Genomic DNA, 15,947 nt, shown 5'->3' on the forward strand with positions numbered 1-15,947 from the left:
GCCAAGATGAACAACTCAAGAAGTTCAAGAAGTTTATAAAAGTATTATAATCCTGAAAAATGTAGAAGGAAGCAAGGCCAGAAAATAGTCCAATTATTATATAGATCAAGAGCTGTTTCTTGGAAAATAAAATAAAATAGACAAACCCTTGGCAAATATAATAAAGAAAAAGGGAAGAGAGAACAAAATTTAGAGTAAATACAATTTTTTATTTTAAGAGACTATTATATAAATTTTGTAAAATAAACTTGAAAATATAAATTAAATAGAATTTTTTTTAAAAAAATTAACAAAATTGACAAGAGAAGAAATGGACAAACCAAGAAGTAAATTGTAAAATAAACCGAAGAACTGCCATTCTAAAAGACTTTATGACTAGGTGTTATTACTGGTGATAAGTTCTAAACTTTCAAGGAACAGATAATTCTCATACTATATAAGCTTTTCTTATAGATAGAACACTATGAAAGGTAAAACACTATCCAATATATTCTTTTAAGCTAAAACCACCATGATGCAAAGCCTGCCAAAAATTGCCCCAAATATAAAATAGATCAATGTAAATATATGTCAAGTTCACCTATAAACATAGATCTTCCCGAAATGCTAACTAAAATAGTAGCGAGCTAAATCCAATAATATAGTAGTAGAATCATCTTCCACAATGAAATAGACATTTAAAAGGTAACATATGTTCTGTCAGTGAAAAAATGAAGAACTGGAAAAAATAGGAAAGTTCAAAAAATATTTATCCTTGTAAGTCCACCATTGGAAAATATCCGCAGTTAACATTTGAGTATATATCCTTACAGTGTTTTTTTCTCTGAATAAATTTTTTATGTAATTACAATCATGCTACTTTGTAGCCAGAAGACTGTCAGGGAAAGACCATGTACAGATATCCTGTGAGGTTAGATTAGGTCCTCCACTAATTTGGCAAAGAATTCAGAAACACAGCTGAGACAGAGCTGGAACGTGTGTACCCCAGGTGCCCTTGGAGGTTGTAACAGAGTACTTACACCTCAATCCTTTTATGCTTGGGCCTCACATATCCACTCAAGAAGACTTACACAGTCTGTGTTCTTAATAATCCCATGTCAGAGCCTGTTTACAGACAGTGGGACCCTCTGATTCTTAAGCAAAACCCTGAGTCAGCGAAACCCCATCCTCTGTGCCAGGGGAAAAGCAGGGTTTAACACTTTAGGTAGTCCTGGTCCATTTCTCTGCCCTCGGATGACTGGCATACTGGAAAGCCCATTGCTTCACAAATACAGAGTGAGAATTTTTCACCACAGTAAATATTCTGGGCTAATATGTTTATAATGACTACATAGTACTGAAAAGTATTCTCATAAGGGTGTATAATCCCCTAGTGTTGGGCGTTTTGGTTGTTTACAAATCCTTTCCTATTGCAAATAACATAAGAGCCTATATCCTTGTAGATAAATGTTTTCAAACATACCTGATTATTTTCATAGGGTAAATTTCTAGAAGTAGAATCTCAGCTCTGTCCCTTATTAGGATCCTTATTGTCCCTACCTAGAAGGAGACAGAATAATACCTACCCTATAAGAAGGAGACCAAGGCATAAAGTAACAACTACAAAAATCCTGAGGGTCTCTGGTCTTGAGGGAGGTATTGTCCGTTGTCCTGAGTTGCTATTTTGTGTTGGGATATGACTGTTGTCCTCCCCTGGGGTCTAAGTGCTCCATTCTGATTTATTTGTAGAACTTTTCTTTGTTTGATTTTGTAGATTAATGAAAGATGTGCAGTTTCTGCATTGTCAACAAGTGGTATTGTAACTTGCATTACAGTTTCTCATAGCTGATTTCATCTACTTTTTATGATTCTGTATGGTTTCTGACAGTTACACTTTTCTCCTGGGAGAAGCTGACTCCTCTATCCTAAGCTCTCTGCCTGGCTGAGTGTCTATCAAGTCCCTCCCCTCTCTCTCTCTCTCTCTCTCTCACACACACACACACACACACACACACACACACACACACACAAGCTATGGCTCTGCGGTACCTGGCAGCAAGTGAATTCTCAGCAAAGGTCACACCAGTATCATCCCTTACCCCCATGCCATTTACTCTGAACATAAATTTAAAGAACCGCCCACCTTTTTATCCTTAACATTTTTAGAACCGCACTTATTTGAGTCATTTTTCTCACAAGGCTATCTATATACATGTTCTTTCTAGCTTTGGTACACAGACTTTTAAAATCAGAGCTTAATTTCCACAATAATGGTTTTTAACTAAAGTAAGTAATGCCTAATTTGACTGGGTGATAAAATGGGCAGTGACTATAGAAGAGACCTGCTTGGTTGTTTCATTCATCAGCTTTTGATACAGTTAATCAGAGCTGGAGGTTGGAAGTACTGAGAGAGGGTTCCTTTCCACTTGATAAATTTTTAAAAGATTTTTAGTGGAGTACAGTTCCTTTACAATGTTGTGTTAGTTTCCGGTGTACAGTAAATTGATTCAGTTATACGTATACATATATCCCCTCTTTTTTAGATTCTTTTCCCATATAGGCCATTACAGAGTATTGGGTAGAGTTTCCTGTGCTATACAGTAGGTCCTTATTACTTATCTATTTTATATATAGTAGTGTGTATATGTCCCTCCCAGTCTCCCAATTTATCCCTCCTCCCCCTTATCCCCCGGTAACCATAGGTTTGTTTTCTACCTCTGTGACTCTGTTTCTGTTTTGTAAATAAGTTCATTGTATCATTTTTTTTTAGATTCCATATATAAGCAATATCATATGATATTTGTCTTTCTCTGTCTAACTTCACTCAGTATGAAAATCTCTAGGTCCATCCATGTTGCTGCAAATGGCATTATTTCGTTCTTTTTTATGGCTGAGTAATATTCTATTATATATATGTACCTCATCTTCTTCATCCATTCCTCTGTTGATGGACATTTAGCTTGCTTCCATGTCCTGACTATTGTAAATAGTGCTGCAGTGAACATTGGGGTGCATGTGTCTTTTCGAATTATGGTTTTCTCCAGATATATGCCCAGGAGTGGGATTGCTGGATCATATGGTAGCTCTATTTTTAGTTTTTTAAGGAACCTTCATACTGTTCTCCACAGTGGCTGTACCCATTTACATTCCCACCAACAGTGTAGGAGGGTTCCTTTTTCTCCACACCCTCTCCAGCATTTATTGTTTGTAGATTTTTTGATGATGGCCATTCTGGCTGGTGTGAGGTGAAACCTCATTGTAGCTTTCGTTTGTATTTCTCTAATAATTAGTGATGTTGAGCATCTTTTCATGTGCTTTTTGGCCATCTGTATGTCTTCTTTGGAGAAATGTCTATTTAGATCTTCCACCCACTTTTTGAGTGGGTTGTTTGATATTGAGCTGCATGAGCTGTTTGTATATTTTGGAGATTAATCCCTTGTCAGTTGCTTCATTTGCAAATATTTTCTCCCATTCTGAGGGTTGTCTTTTCGTTTTGTTTATAGTTTCCTTTGCTGTGCAAAAGCTTTTAAGTTTAATTAGGTCCCATTTGTTTATTTTTGTTTTTATTCTCATTACTCTAGGAGGTGGATCAAAAAGATGTTGCTGTGATTTATGTCAAAGAGTGTTCTGCCTATGTTTCCCTCTAATAGTTCTATAGTATCTAGCCTTACATTTGGGTCTTTAATCCATTTTGACTTTATTTTTGTGTTTGGTGTTCGGGAGTGTTCTAATTTCATTTGTTTACATGTAGCTGTCCAGTTTTCCCAGCACTGCTTATTGAAGAGACTGTCTTTTATCCATTGTATATCCTTGCCTCCTTTGTCATAGATTAGGTGACCATAGGAGCGTGGGTTTATCTCTGGGCTTTCTATCCTGTTCCATTCTATATTTCTGTTTTTGTGTCCATACCATACTGTTTTGATTACTGTAGCTTTGTAGTATAGTCTAAAATCAGCTCCATTTTTCTTTCTCAAGACTACTATGGCTATTCGTGGTCTTTTGTGTTTCCACACAAATTGTAAAATTTTTTGTTTTAATTATGTGAAAAATGCCATTGGTAATTTGATAGGGATTGCATTGACTCTGTAGATTGCTTTGGGTAGTATAGTCATTTTTACAATATTGATTTTTCCAATCCAAGAACATGGTATATCTCTCCATCTGTTTGTGACATCTTTGATTTCTTTCATCATTATCTTACAGTTTTCTGAGTACAGGTCTTTTGCCTCCTTAGGTAGGTTTATTTCTGGGTATTTTATTCTTTCTGATGCAATGGTAAATGGATTGTTTCCTTAATTTCTCTCTCTGATATTTCACTGTTAGTGTATAGGAATGCAAGAGATTTCTGTGTATTAATTTTGTATCCTGCACCTTTACCAAGTTCATTGATGAGCTCTAGCAGTTTTCTGGTAGCATCTTTAGGATTTTCTATGTATAGTGTCATGTCATCAGCAAACAGTGACAGCTTTACTTCTTCTTTTCCAATTTGAGTTCCTTTTATTTCTTTTTCTTCTCTGATTGCCAAGGTCGGGAATTCCAAAACTATGTTGAATAATAGTGGTGAGAGTGGACATCCTTGTCTTGTTCCTGATCTTAGAGGAAAAGCTTTCAGTTTTTCACCGTTGCGAATGATGTTTGCTGTGGGTTTATGATATATGGGCTTTATTGTGTTTAGGTAGGTTCCCTCTATGCCCACTTTCTGGGAGTTTTTATCATAAATGAGTGTTGAATTTTGTCAAAAGCGTTTTCTGCATCTATTGCGATGATCATATGGTTTTTATTCTTCAATTTGTTGATGTGGTGTATCACATCGGTTGACTTGCGTATATTGAAGAATCCTTGCATCCCTGGGATAAATCCCCCTTGATCATGTTGTATGATTCTTTTTAATGTGTTGTTGGATTCAGTTTGCTAGTATTTTGTTGAGGATTTTTGCATCTATGTTCATCAGTGATATTGGCCTGTAATTTTCTTTTTTTGTTATATCTTTGTCTGGTTTTGGTATCAGGGCGATAGTGGCCTCGTAGAATGAGCTTGGGAGTGTTCCTTCCTCTGCAATTTTTTTGGAAGAGTTTCCGAAGGGTAGGTGTTAACTCTTCTCTAAATGTTTAATAGAATTTGCCTGTGAAGCCATTTGGTCCTAGGCTTTTGTTAGTTGGAAGAGTTTTAATCATAGTTCAATTTCAGTACTTGTGATTGGTTTGTTCATATTTTCTCTTTCGTCCTGGTTCAGTCTTGGAAGGTTGTACCTTTCTAAGAATTTGTCCATTCCTTCTAGGTTGTCCATTTTATTGGCATATATAGTTGCTTGTAGTAGTCTCTAATGATCCTTTGTATTTCTGAGGTGTCCGCTGTAGCTTCTCCTTATTCTAATTTTATTGATTTGAGTCCTCTTCCTTTATTTCTTAGTGAGTCTGACTAAAGGCTTATCAACTTTGTTTATCTTCTCAAAGAACCAGCTTTTAGTTTCATTGATCTTTGCTATTGTTTTCTTTGTCTCTATTTCAGTTATTTCTGCTCTGATCTTTATGATTCCTTTCCTTCTACTAACTTTGGGTTTTGTTTGTTCTTCTTTCTCTAGTTGCTTTAAGTGTAAGGTTAGGTTGTTTATTTGAGGTTTTTCTTATTGAATCAGTAATTTTTTTTTAAATTTTAGATGTTTAAATAAGTGGACTGAGAGAATAAGTGTATTTGGCTAACCTCTTGTTTGTCCCTGCTAACCTGAATCCCTGCGAGAGGTGAAACTCCTGGTTGTGGTCTTTTTGTGTCTCTTCTAAATGGAACCATCTTAGGCCTTCAGAAGGTGTAAGAGTAAGGCATAGATTAGCGAGTCTCAAACTGGTACCCCACAGGCCTCATCTGACCTACAGATGTGTCTCATTGCAAAAAATAAAATGAAACTTTTCATTGTTAAAAATTCTCAAATTAGTTACTAGCGTTTTAAAATCAGGAGATTTGATATAAACATCAGGATTTGGGGCTTCCTCTGAAAAATAAAATTGAAAGATTTGGTAACACTGGCTCTCATTTCCACGTGGCAGAGATCTGCTGGCCTGGGGAAGCAGTAGACCGGTCAGGACTATCCAGCCTGACACTTTCCCACTGGGGAGCCAAGGGTCCACTGTCTTGATCATCGTGTGTTAGGCATTTGTTTCTCTTCTAACTGGACACTTCACTCATTTATGCTACTTGCCTGACCCCTATAGGTTTTGGATTTTCAACCAGTGATGTAGATAGTAGCTCTCTAAGTCATCTCTTTTATGAAATCTTTGGCAGCCCCAAGGCAACAGAAAAACTACATATGTGAATATATGAACATCTCATAGGCTATTTCATAGTATAATAAAATGCATTGACTTACTTTGTCAAGAATCATTTTTCTTTCATTCATTCAGCTGATAGTTGTTGAGAACCTATTCATGCCGCACCCCCTGCTAGCACTGGGGATACAAGGATAAAGTAGATAATTCCTACCCTTAGTATGGTAAGGGCTACAAAGGAAAAATAGGTGATGTGCTAAGGGGCTCAGGGGAGGAAATATTAACTATGCCTGGGGGAATTGAGGAAAACTTTACAGAATAGGGTAATATTGCAACCAAGTCCTGAAGAGTGAGTTGGAGGTACCCAGAAGAAGAAAGGGAGAGAGGGCTTCGTAGCATAGAAAATAGCGCACGCAAAGGCACGCAGATTGTCAAAACGGTGAGAAATTTATTATAGACAAGGTTTGGGGGTGTACCCTATGAGGTGTGGCTGAAGATTTGATTGAGGCCAGACCATGAAGAGCTTCAAAAACTATGTTTAATAGAAGACTTGTTCCTGGAGGTATCACAGGGCTAACAAAAACTTTTAGTACAAGACCAACAGTCCTATCAGCGAACCTCCTTGTGCCAGCTTTCCATTTTCATGTCTCATTATGTGATTATAATTTTAGATCAGTTAATATCAGTAGAGATGCCAACAATAAAGGAACACCATTGCCAGGGCACCGATTACAGTTTAGAAATCAAGCATGTGTTGAGTTCATCCGGAGTGTTGAACGAGAAGGAGCTGGGACCTCTTCTAAATTATTAACCTTTCGTCCATCCCAGTGGCGTGCCCACAGGCTGTTGGGCATCACGACCATCCACACGGTGCCCACCAGGCACAGAGCCTGCCACCAAGTTCCTTGTTAGTTCAAAGCTCGTGAACAACTTTGGATATTTACCCAGACCCCACAATATACTTGGCAGGAGAACCCATGGCTGTAAGATCCAGGCATGTAGGTTCCAGATCTCTTCTTTTACTGTCTGTATTCAGATTCAGCCCAGGCCAGATTCGGAAAAGAATGTGTCACTGCAGCCAAAGGAGGGGACACAGCAAGCAGATCATTTAGAATAAAGCTGGGACTCTCCCAAACGTGTATTTGGTCTTGGCCACTCACAAAACCAGCAAAACGTTTCATGAAATCAAAATACCAAAAGTAAATAAACCATCCAGGGGAGAACTGGGCTTATATTATATAGCAGATGAAATTTAGGGTACATTTAAAGACATTCTGTGCAAGGAAGAGGTGTTAACATTGGAAAAGCACAAGAGGGGCTGAAACCCCCTTAAGTGTTTTTTTTTTATTAGAAAAGAGAGATTGTAACCTTTTTGAAAGGTTAAATCCTTTTTCCTTTAACTCATTAACCTAGTGATAGACATTTTTCTATTGATTCTTTCATTTAGTAATCACAGGTGAACACCTATTACGCCCCAGGCACTGTGCTAATTTTCGTGACACAAAGGCTTTTATTCCATGACCTCAATAATGTTTTCATGCCCACATGTTTTCAATGGCACCATGTTCCTGAAATAGCAGAGGGTCCAAGAACTCTCCTAAAAATTGGCCAATGCTGTGTCATCATGTCAATCAATCCATGTTATCGTTTCAGAAAAAAAGTTGCTTTTTTAATTAAGTTGAAAGAATTGTTAGCGTCTTTGGTACGGAAACATGACAGCTAGTAAGCACACCAAACTTTGCAGTTTGCAATTTTAAATATATAAAGCTTGAAGTCTTCTTTCCGGAGGGTCTGTCTGATGTGTCTTTTTCCATCTTCTTGATTCCATGACTCGAAAGAGCCTCCCTGGCTTAACTGAGCCCATCCTTCTCTTAGTTCTTATCTGCAGTGATGACCAACCCCGGCTTCTTTGTTCTGCCACCCTGGCTGCTACAGCTCCCCCAGCAGAGGCAAAGCAACTGCACGCGTTCATGGCAAGAGCAGTCATTGTGCTGAGTCCTGAATGACCAGCTGTCCCCCAGAGACCCACAAAAAGCCTAGTTAATGGAGCAGGCTTTCTGGAGGTAGGGCTAGTTACCTCGATCCCACGACTGGAGCCACCAGAGCCCTTGCACACGAGCCTGCCCCCCATCCTTGACGTGGATTGCTTCCAGCGACACTGTCTCCACCGGGACCGTTGAAACATGAATGTATTCGGCCCTGACTCCAGAGGACTGGGGCCTCACAGCGCTTCAAAGCAAAGCAGGAAGAAAACCTGAAATTCTTGGCTCTCCCGACGGTTTCAAAAACAAATAATAATTACGCCAGTAAAACTGTCGTTTTAAGTCAATTTCCTAATTTAAGGAAGGAAAACATAAGACTCTAAGGCTTTTCTGCCAATCTAATTCAGATCAGAGACTCTGTCTCGCTGGGCTAGTGGGTCTCATTACGATAGGACAGCAGTCAGAAAAGGAAGGCGGCCCAGGAACTGTTTAATGGATATTTTCCCAGAAATTAAAGTGCAGCTTTTCAAAAGACAGTCACTTTGCGGTGCAAGCCCCAGGGAACCGCACACACATTGCTGCCTCTGCCGCAAACACAGCAACCAGGTGCACACAGCAGCGGCCTCAGTGTCCTTTGTTGTCGGAATGAAAGCGGGAGAATGTACCGCTTGGTGCTCGAAGCCTTTGACCATCATATAAAACCAATCAAAATGCTCTTTATTTCTCTTAATTTCCTAGTCTTCAGCAAATGTCATTCCAGAGTGTGGCAGGGAGACAGATCTCTTTCCTCCACCATGTGTTGTTTGGCTCTGGGGAGTTTTTACGTTTTGGTTGGTTTGTTTGGGTTGGGGTGGGTTTTTGTCTGTTTGTTTTTGGAGTTTTTCCCCAGTGTTTGGGGGACTTACTGGCACACTGTTAACGTGGATCCCAGCCATTCGTGTTCAGTCACAATCTAATAGCCTTTTTTTTTTTTTTTTTAATGACTCCATTGATAGTAGCCATTTCGACTCAGCCGCCAGGAAAGATGGATTTTAGTTCATAAGGGAAGAAAGAAATATTACAACACTTTGATCACTAACCGTCCCTTCCCAGCCTCTCTAAAAAGATCCAGGATCCCTCACTCAACACCAGAACAAACAGCAGGCTGGAATAGGAATTGTTGCAGCTCAGGCAAGGCGTAAAGGTGCAGATGTTGTCTGACGTTGAAGAATTTTGTCAGACAGTAGGTATGGACCATGACATTGGCAGAAGAAATAAAAACCGCTAGGGAAGGTTATGTTCAAACTCCATTTTTCCCTAAGCCTGCAGTTCAAAACAGTGCTTTGACTTTCAGGTACATCCTGTAAGATAGTTTCTTGTCTTATCATTCCTCTGGGAGAAGCAAGGTTCCAGTGAGTTTTAAACACCGCCCCCCCCCTCCCTGTCCCAACACTGAGGATTTATGAGACTCTGTCCTTGAGCAAAGCATTTGTCAAAGATTTAAGGGGCGGGTGAAAAGGGTCCTTTACCTTGTCCTGGCTGCTTTGCACTTGAGACCATAAACTCTGACAAGCTCCCTCAGCCCTGGGCCTTCACTCGCATTCATCCTGTTGAAGCAGTGGTCCCAGCTGGAAGGGGCAAGCAGATATTTGCTGACTCAACATTTAAAAAGTGGTCACTGCATTTTCTGGGTTTAGAGTTTGACCTCGAAAAAACAGTCAGGTGTGTTTCAATGCAATTAATAAAGGACTTTGAAGATGTTGACTATTATGTGAGTATTGAAACTTTCTTTTTGGCTCACTGTTTGGGTGGATGTGTGTGATTTGCATTTTTGTGGTTAATTAATTACCATGAGAAGTGTCCATGTTTCCTGTTCTCTTTGAGTCTATAATTTGAGTATGTAACTTTCTGGCAAATTTCAGCAGGGATATGGACATCGAGTATAATTCAAAATAGTATTGCTATTAGCCACTGTACTGGGGTTGAATTTTAAAGTCTAGAATATTTAAAAATGTGTCAGTGAGGGATCTTCAGTTCTTTAATAAAGAGCTCAAAGGAAAATTACTGTTTATACAGCAAGCAGGCTCCTGTAAAGACTACAGGACTCGACTCTGTGGGCAGGAAGAGGTGGGAAGCAAGACAACTTTGTCGGTCCCGCCGTCTCCGGAACCTTCCAGCAGGCCGTGAGAGCACAGAGCAGGACACTGTGCCCTTCCTCACAGCCCACTTCCTAAAATAAAGCAAACAGACATTTTCGTTCTTTACAAAATATTTCAAGCATTTTAGATTTCCTTGCCTTTTTGTCAGTGATTGGAATCGGGAATGCATTTGAAAAGCCATTCCCAGAAATAGGAGCAAAAGAGAAACAGTCCTTCTGCAATTACACCACCTTCCCCTCTAAAATGATCACACAAACTAGTCACACTGACGAGTGCCTGATTACCAAGTGGCACTGACTTTCACTCCCAGTTTAATTTCTGTGCATCCATTGTTTTAACTGTGAGGCTGCTTTGACCTTGACGGTGGCTCTGGAGCTTCAGGTGACGCTGACAGATGCACAGGCTGGTGGAACAACAGCTCGCTCGGTGGTGTATGCGTGTTTGCTCACTCGACTTTCCTTCCCTCTCCTTCCCGGGGCCCCGTGGGCTGGCAGTGCTGGGCTCCCGCAGGCCAACTGCAGGCCCTCCGTGCCCTCCAGCAAGGGCAGCAGCAGCGGTAGCAGCAGCAGCGGGAGCAGCTCCTCCAGCGACTCAGAGAGCAGCTCGGGATCTGACTCAGAGAGCGAGAGCAGCTCCAGCGAGAGTGAGGGCAGCAAGCCTCCCCACTACTCCAGCCCGGAGGTAAGGACATGCTGGCCTCTGAGCGCCTCCCCTGCCTGCTTCTCCCCCACCCGGTGAGCGAAGTCAGTCTTCCTCCGAGTGTGGTTCTCACACCTCCTGCTCCTCCAGCCTCAGTGCTATGACGCTGGCCTGCGAGCCGCCGTGACCTCTCTAGGCCACCACCTCCTGGCAGCCTGCCAGGGTTGGTTTAGGCTCATTTCCCCCAGCCCCTCCTCACGGTGCTCCTAATCACAGAGCTTCCTTTGAAGTCTAGAAACTTCATCTCTTATGGTCCAAAATTCTCTATCTTGACTTCCAGAACTTTCCAAGTATGCTGTAAACATCACTGACTGGAAATAACCTGAGGATCGGGTCTCCCTAAGGGTCAGCCGAGGCAATAAGCAGACAGGGCAGCTCCCCGCCTGGAGGTGTGAGCCCCCATAAATCACAGGGAAAGGAGTTTTGTGGATTAGACATGGTTAGAATCTTACCTTTTTTCAGTTCATCACAGATTAGGAGAACAAGGGCTATAAATATGAATAAAACCTCCTTTGTTTTCTTTGTGAAAATATAAAAAGGAAAATTAGCATCAACTTACAAATACTAATGAAAACTTTTATAGCTATGATGAGTATCTGTGTGGAAGATTTAGGTGCCTCGTATAAAAATATTTTAAGGTCCCAATAAAAGCCATTGCTACTTCTACTTCAAAGGGGAAAAAGGGGGAAATTTAATAGTAATTCAGAGCATGGATTCTTGAGAGACGGCTGAGAGCACACTTCTCTAGTCCCTGGATCTGTAAGGGTAGACTTTGATTTCTAAAGAGGGAATAAAATATGCTTCTTCTTGAGTGTATAAACATTTGATGTTACTGTGGCTCATAGGATTTAACTTTTTACCTACAACCTTCTGTACCACTCTGGGCCCAAATTTCTAAATATGCTCTAAAATGAAACCAAACCCACATATGCAAACCTTGGTGGTAAGAGGTTTTTGTTTTTGTTTTTTTTTTTTTGCCGCACCACAATGCGTGTGGATCTTAGTTCCCTGACCAGGGATCGAACCTGTGACCCCTGCAGTGGAAGTGTGGAGTCTTAACCACTGGACCCCCAGGGAAGTCCCCAGGAGCACCTTTAAAGGCCCGCAAGACCCATGTTTCCAGCTTGTGTACCTGTGTCTCTGTGTCTCTCTGTCTCTCTCCCTTTCCCTGTCTATCTTTCTATCCCTATCTCCCTATTTAAGGGGAAGGCCCTTAGCAACATTAACCTATAAAAGCCATACGTTGATATAATCCTGACTTTTCCCAGAAGCTAAATTATTTTTCCTTCTTCATCATTTCATTCATTCATCCATTCATTCATTCATTTAGTGTTCTTTCAACGAAGATCTATTGCGTCTCTGCCACAGATACGATGCTTGGCCCTGAGAGACAGCAGTGATCTGACAGAGAAGGTTCCTGTCTTCACGGAGCTGATATTCTAATAGGAATAATTTGAAACAAACAAAAATACAGGAGTTAAATAAAACAGAGGCGTTAACCGGCCTTCTTCAGAGCCAGCTTTATGCTCTAATTTGTTGAAAAACTCCAGAATATTTAGTAGAAAGAACTGAGTTCCAGGGACATCGCAAGAGCCAAGGGGGACAGTGGCGGTGGATTAAAAGCATTAGGGTCTGTGAATGTTACCTCTACCCCAGGCTCTTTGTGACTTTGAAGGTTAAATTCAGGAAAGTTGAGTCTCATTTGCACGCTGAAATGTGACTCCTGGAGTTTCTAGGTGAGGCTGAAAGCAGCCTCGGAGAAGTACAGCTATAAAGGGCTTTAAGCAGATTCTCTCTAAATGTCACTGAGATAATTACAAAGACTTGAGCTCTTTGGTGATGAAAGGAAGCACTTGCCGTTTCTTGTTTCTTCCAGCAGCTACCAGAGGCCCCTAGCTGAGGAGGAGGAGGGGCGTCAGCTAACCCAGGCCTCAAAGTTTAAGTTGCCTGAGGCCACGTGTAGCTTTCAACTCCTGGCTTCTCTAGGCAGGGGGAGTGCAGGAGTGACAAGAGATGTAGCCACACTGCAGGTGACTTCTTTCTGCTGGAAAGGAATGTATTCCTTGGAATAAAAGTAAGGTATCTTTTAACATTTTTCCCAAGGTGACTAGAGACACACGCCCTTCAGAAATACAATGAGGGAATTCCCTGGTGATCCAGTGGTTAGGACTCCGCATTTTCACTGCCAAAGGCGTGGGTGTGATCCCTGGTCGGGGAGCTAAGATCCCAGAAGCCGTGTGGCATGGCCAAAAATTTAAAAAAAAAAAAAAAAAATTAGAAAAGAAATACAGTGAGTTTGCAGAATGAAGGTCGCAAAGAGGGGAAGCATTACCTGCCGAGTCTCCAAGGCATCTCTGCCTTCTTCTGGCCGAGCTGGCCCAGGACCCCTTAAAGAGAGCAGTGAGACCCCTTTTCCTTTCCCCCCACAGGACAATCTAGCTCTTTATAGCCACACACCTCACATTCTGTTGTGAAGACCTGTTTACGCTGCTTTGCAGCAGAACATTTGTGGCCCTCCTTTCCTTCCTGGAAATACCCTGATGTGAAAGCAGGAGACCCTCATGATATCCCAAGACACCTGCATTCTCCCCCTCAACGTCCAGCACTGGACACCCACTTGGCTCTCCTGAGTTTCATCGAGCTGTTGTTTACGCCCGTGGCTATAGAAAGCCACTGCATTTCACATGAATCACCACAGTATAACCCCTTGTCTGCAAGCTAGCACGGAAGAGACCCCGAAAACAGTATTTCCATCACTGCAGACCCCCTCTCTATGGCCTGACGTTTGCTTGCTTGTCCTCAGCCTAATTGTTTTCATTTGAGTTGTATCTTCCCTTTCACGCCCGAGCTTCACAGTGGGGAGCGCCTTGCCCTTCAGTTAGCACGTTTACACCAGCACACAGAGCTCCTTAGACTGGTGTCCCCCAAGTAAAGGATGCTGCAGGGACAAGAGCCTGGTCACAGGATTTTGAGGAGATCCAGAATAAAGTAGGTTTCACCTGTTTCTTTACCGTAGGGCATCATTCATCACTTAATTTTGCTCATGTAAACGGTGTTCTCCATTGTGGCATTTTCCAAATGTATCTGACCATGGAAACCTTTCTTTACGGGATATATGAACTCAAAGCACATTTTGGAGAATGCTGCCCTAGATTGTTCTTGAAAATCAGCAGGTACACGGTACAAGTTATTCATTGATTCAGCAGGCTTCTCCTTAATTAGGCATCTGTGGGGTATGTGGCAGTGGGTGCTGTGAAGGGTATAGATGAAGTGGAGACTAAAGTACACGGTGGAGAGCTTATACACTAATCAGAGGGAAGATTGATCAGAGAGGAGAGTCCTGGATGGAAATACAAAGCAGCAAGCCAGGAAACAATCAAATGCACTGGGCAGAAACCCTGATGGACAGCTCAGGAAGTGGACCAGAGCCAGCAGCGTGGCAGGAAAGGGACCCCAAGCCCTGAGTTCACCCTCCTCCCCTGCCACCTAATTCTTGGCTGTTTGAGCTTCCTTGGCCACAGTTGTTTCATCCCCGAAATGGCGGATAATCCCATGCCGTCTAATCTGTGACGTTGTTCTGAGGAATAAGTGATACAAATGGAGTGACAGCTCATTGTGAGTCATTATTACTAGGAGCAGAGTCATAGCATGCTGTCCCCCTAACCTATTACGGGTCCTGCGAGGGATACAAAGAAGCAGAGACCTGGCCCCTGCTGGAAAGCAGTGTTTGGCTTTGTTGAAGACACAAGATTTATATACATGAAACGGCTGTGGACATCAAAAGATGCTGCAGTTAAGGATAACAGAAGGCCACAGGTATTATTTGGAGAGTTAGTGGTGTCTCCAAAAATCAATCTAATTCTATCATTTTAGGTTGAAGACTGACATTTCTCAAAAGAAACGAGGTCCCTCTTTCGTGAGGCTCCACCAGAGAGTAGTGGGAGACTGGCAAAGCAGCAGGGGAGAGAATCTGGTCTTTAAGCCCAGACAAATGTGGGTTTAGCCTTGGTGGTGCCTGGTAGCTCTGCAGCTTTGGACATTCCACTTAACCTCTCTGAGCCCCATCTGCAAACTAGGGGCGACAGTATTTGTTACCTGTATGGATTCAGTTAGATGATACATATAAAGTGGGAGCACATTGTAGGTGTTCTGGCAAGGAAAGATGGCTGTTCGATGATGGATGCCCGAGGAATTTGGATTTTTGTTTGAGGTGCAAGAGGAGGTCCTTGGAGATCCTTTGAGAAAGAGAATGTGATTTAGTGATGTGTTGAAAATGGTCCTTCAGCCTCATTTCTCCAGCTGTGAAGAGCAGAAAAAAATGACCCTAGAGCACATCAGGCAGTGGGCCCACACTCAGGTTCTTCAATTCTCCCTTCACTGTGAACGCTCCCTCCAGGGAGTTTTAGTGGGGGCCTCCCTGTGAGCCGCTGTGTTTTGGCTCCAGGCACGCGTCTGTGTTCTCCCACATAAGAGATGTGAGCTGTGGGAGGCTCAGGGTGCTGGGGGTGAGGGCGAGCTAGTGTGAGACGTGGGGGGGGGCCAGTGTGAGTGGCAGGCTCTGCCATAGATGGTCCACCCTCTCCCCGTGTGTGTCGCCTTCTGCAAGGCCGCGTCAGCATCCATTCATATTACTGGGCCCCATTTATCTGGGGAAGCTGAGGCACAGAAGTCACTGACTCGCCGGTGGTCCGAGAGAAATGGGGTGGGGAGGAGACAGCCTCGGAGCCATGGATGTGTTTGCCACCAAAGTAGGCTTCAACCACACCCAGCTAATCTCAGGGCAGGCGAGAGCTTCCCCTTGGCGAAGAAGAGGTCCTGCTGCCCTGCTTCCGCTCTTGCATCGCTGTTGCAGGATGGACCAGGTCAGGTGTGCTCTGCAGGTTCCATTG

The 15,947-nt window shown here is 42.3% G+C and overlaps 1 protein-coding gene across 4 annotated transcripts in view; it reads left to right on the forward strand.

Moving 5' to 3' along the window:
• AFF3 (ALF transcription elongation factor 3) overlaps positions 1-15,947 on the forward strand; it is a 557,646-nt gene that overhangs the window by 498,043 nt on the left and 43,656 nt on the right. For all 4 annotated transcript variants that reach the window (XM_082427229.1, XM_082427230.1, XM_082427231.1 and 1 more), the window contains one exon: positions 10,854-11,040. In XM_082427229.1, the coding sequence (XP_082283355.1) occupies positions 10,854-11,040 (187 nt within the window). The remainder of the gene's footprint in view (positions 1-10,853; positions 11,041-15,947) is intronic.

Source organism: Balaenoptera physalus (assembly GCF_965194825.1).
Source record: "Balaenoptera physalus genome assembly, chromosome: 15".
Classification (NCBI taxonomy): domain Eukaryota; kingdom Metazoa; phylum Chordata; class Mammalia; order Artiodactyla; family Balaenopteridae; genus Balaenoptera; species Balaenoptera physalus.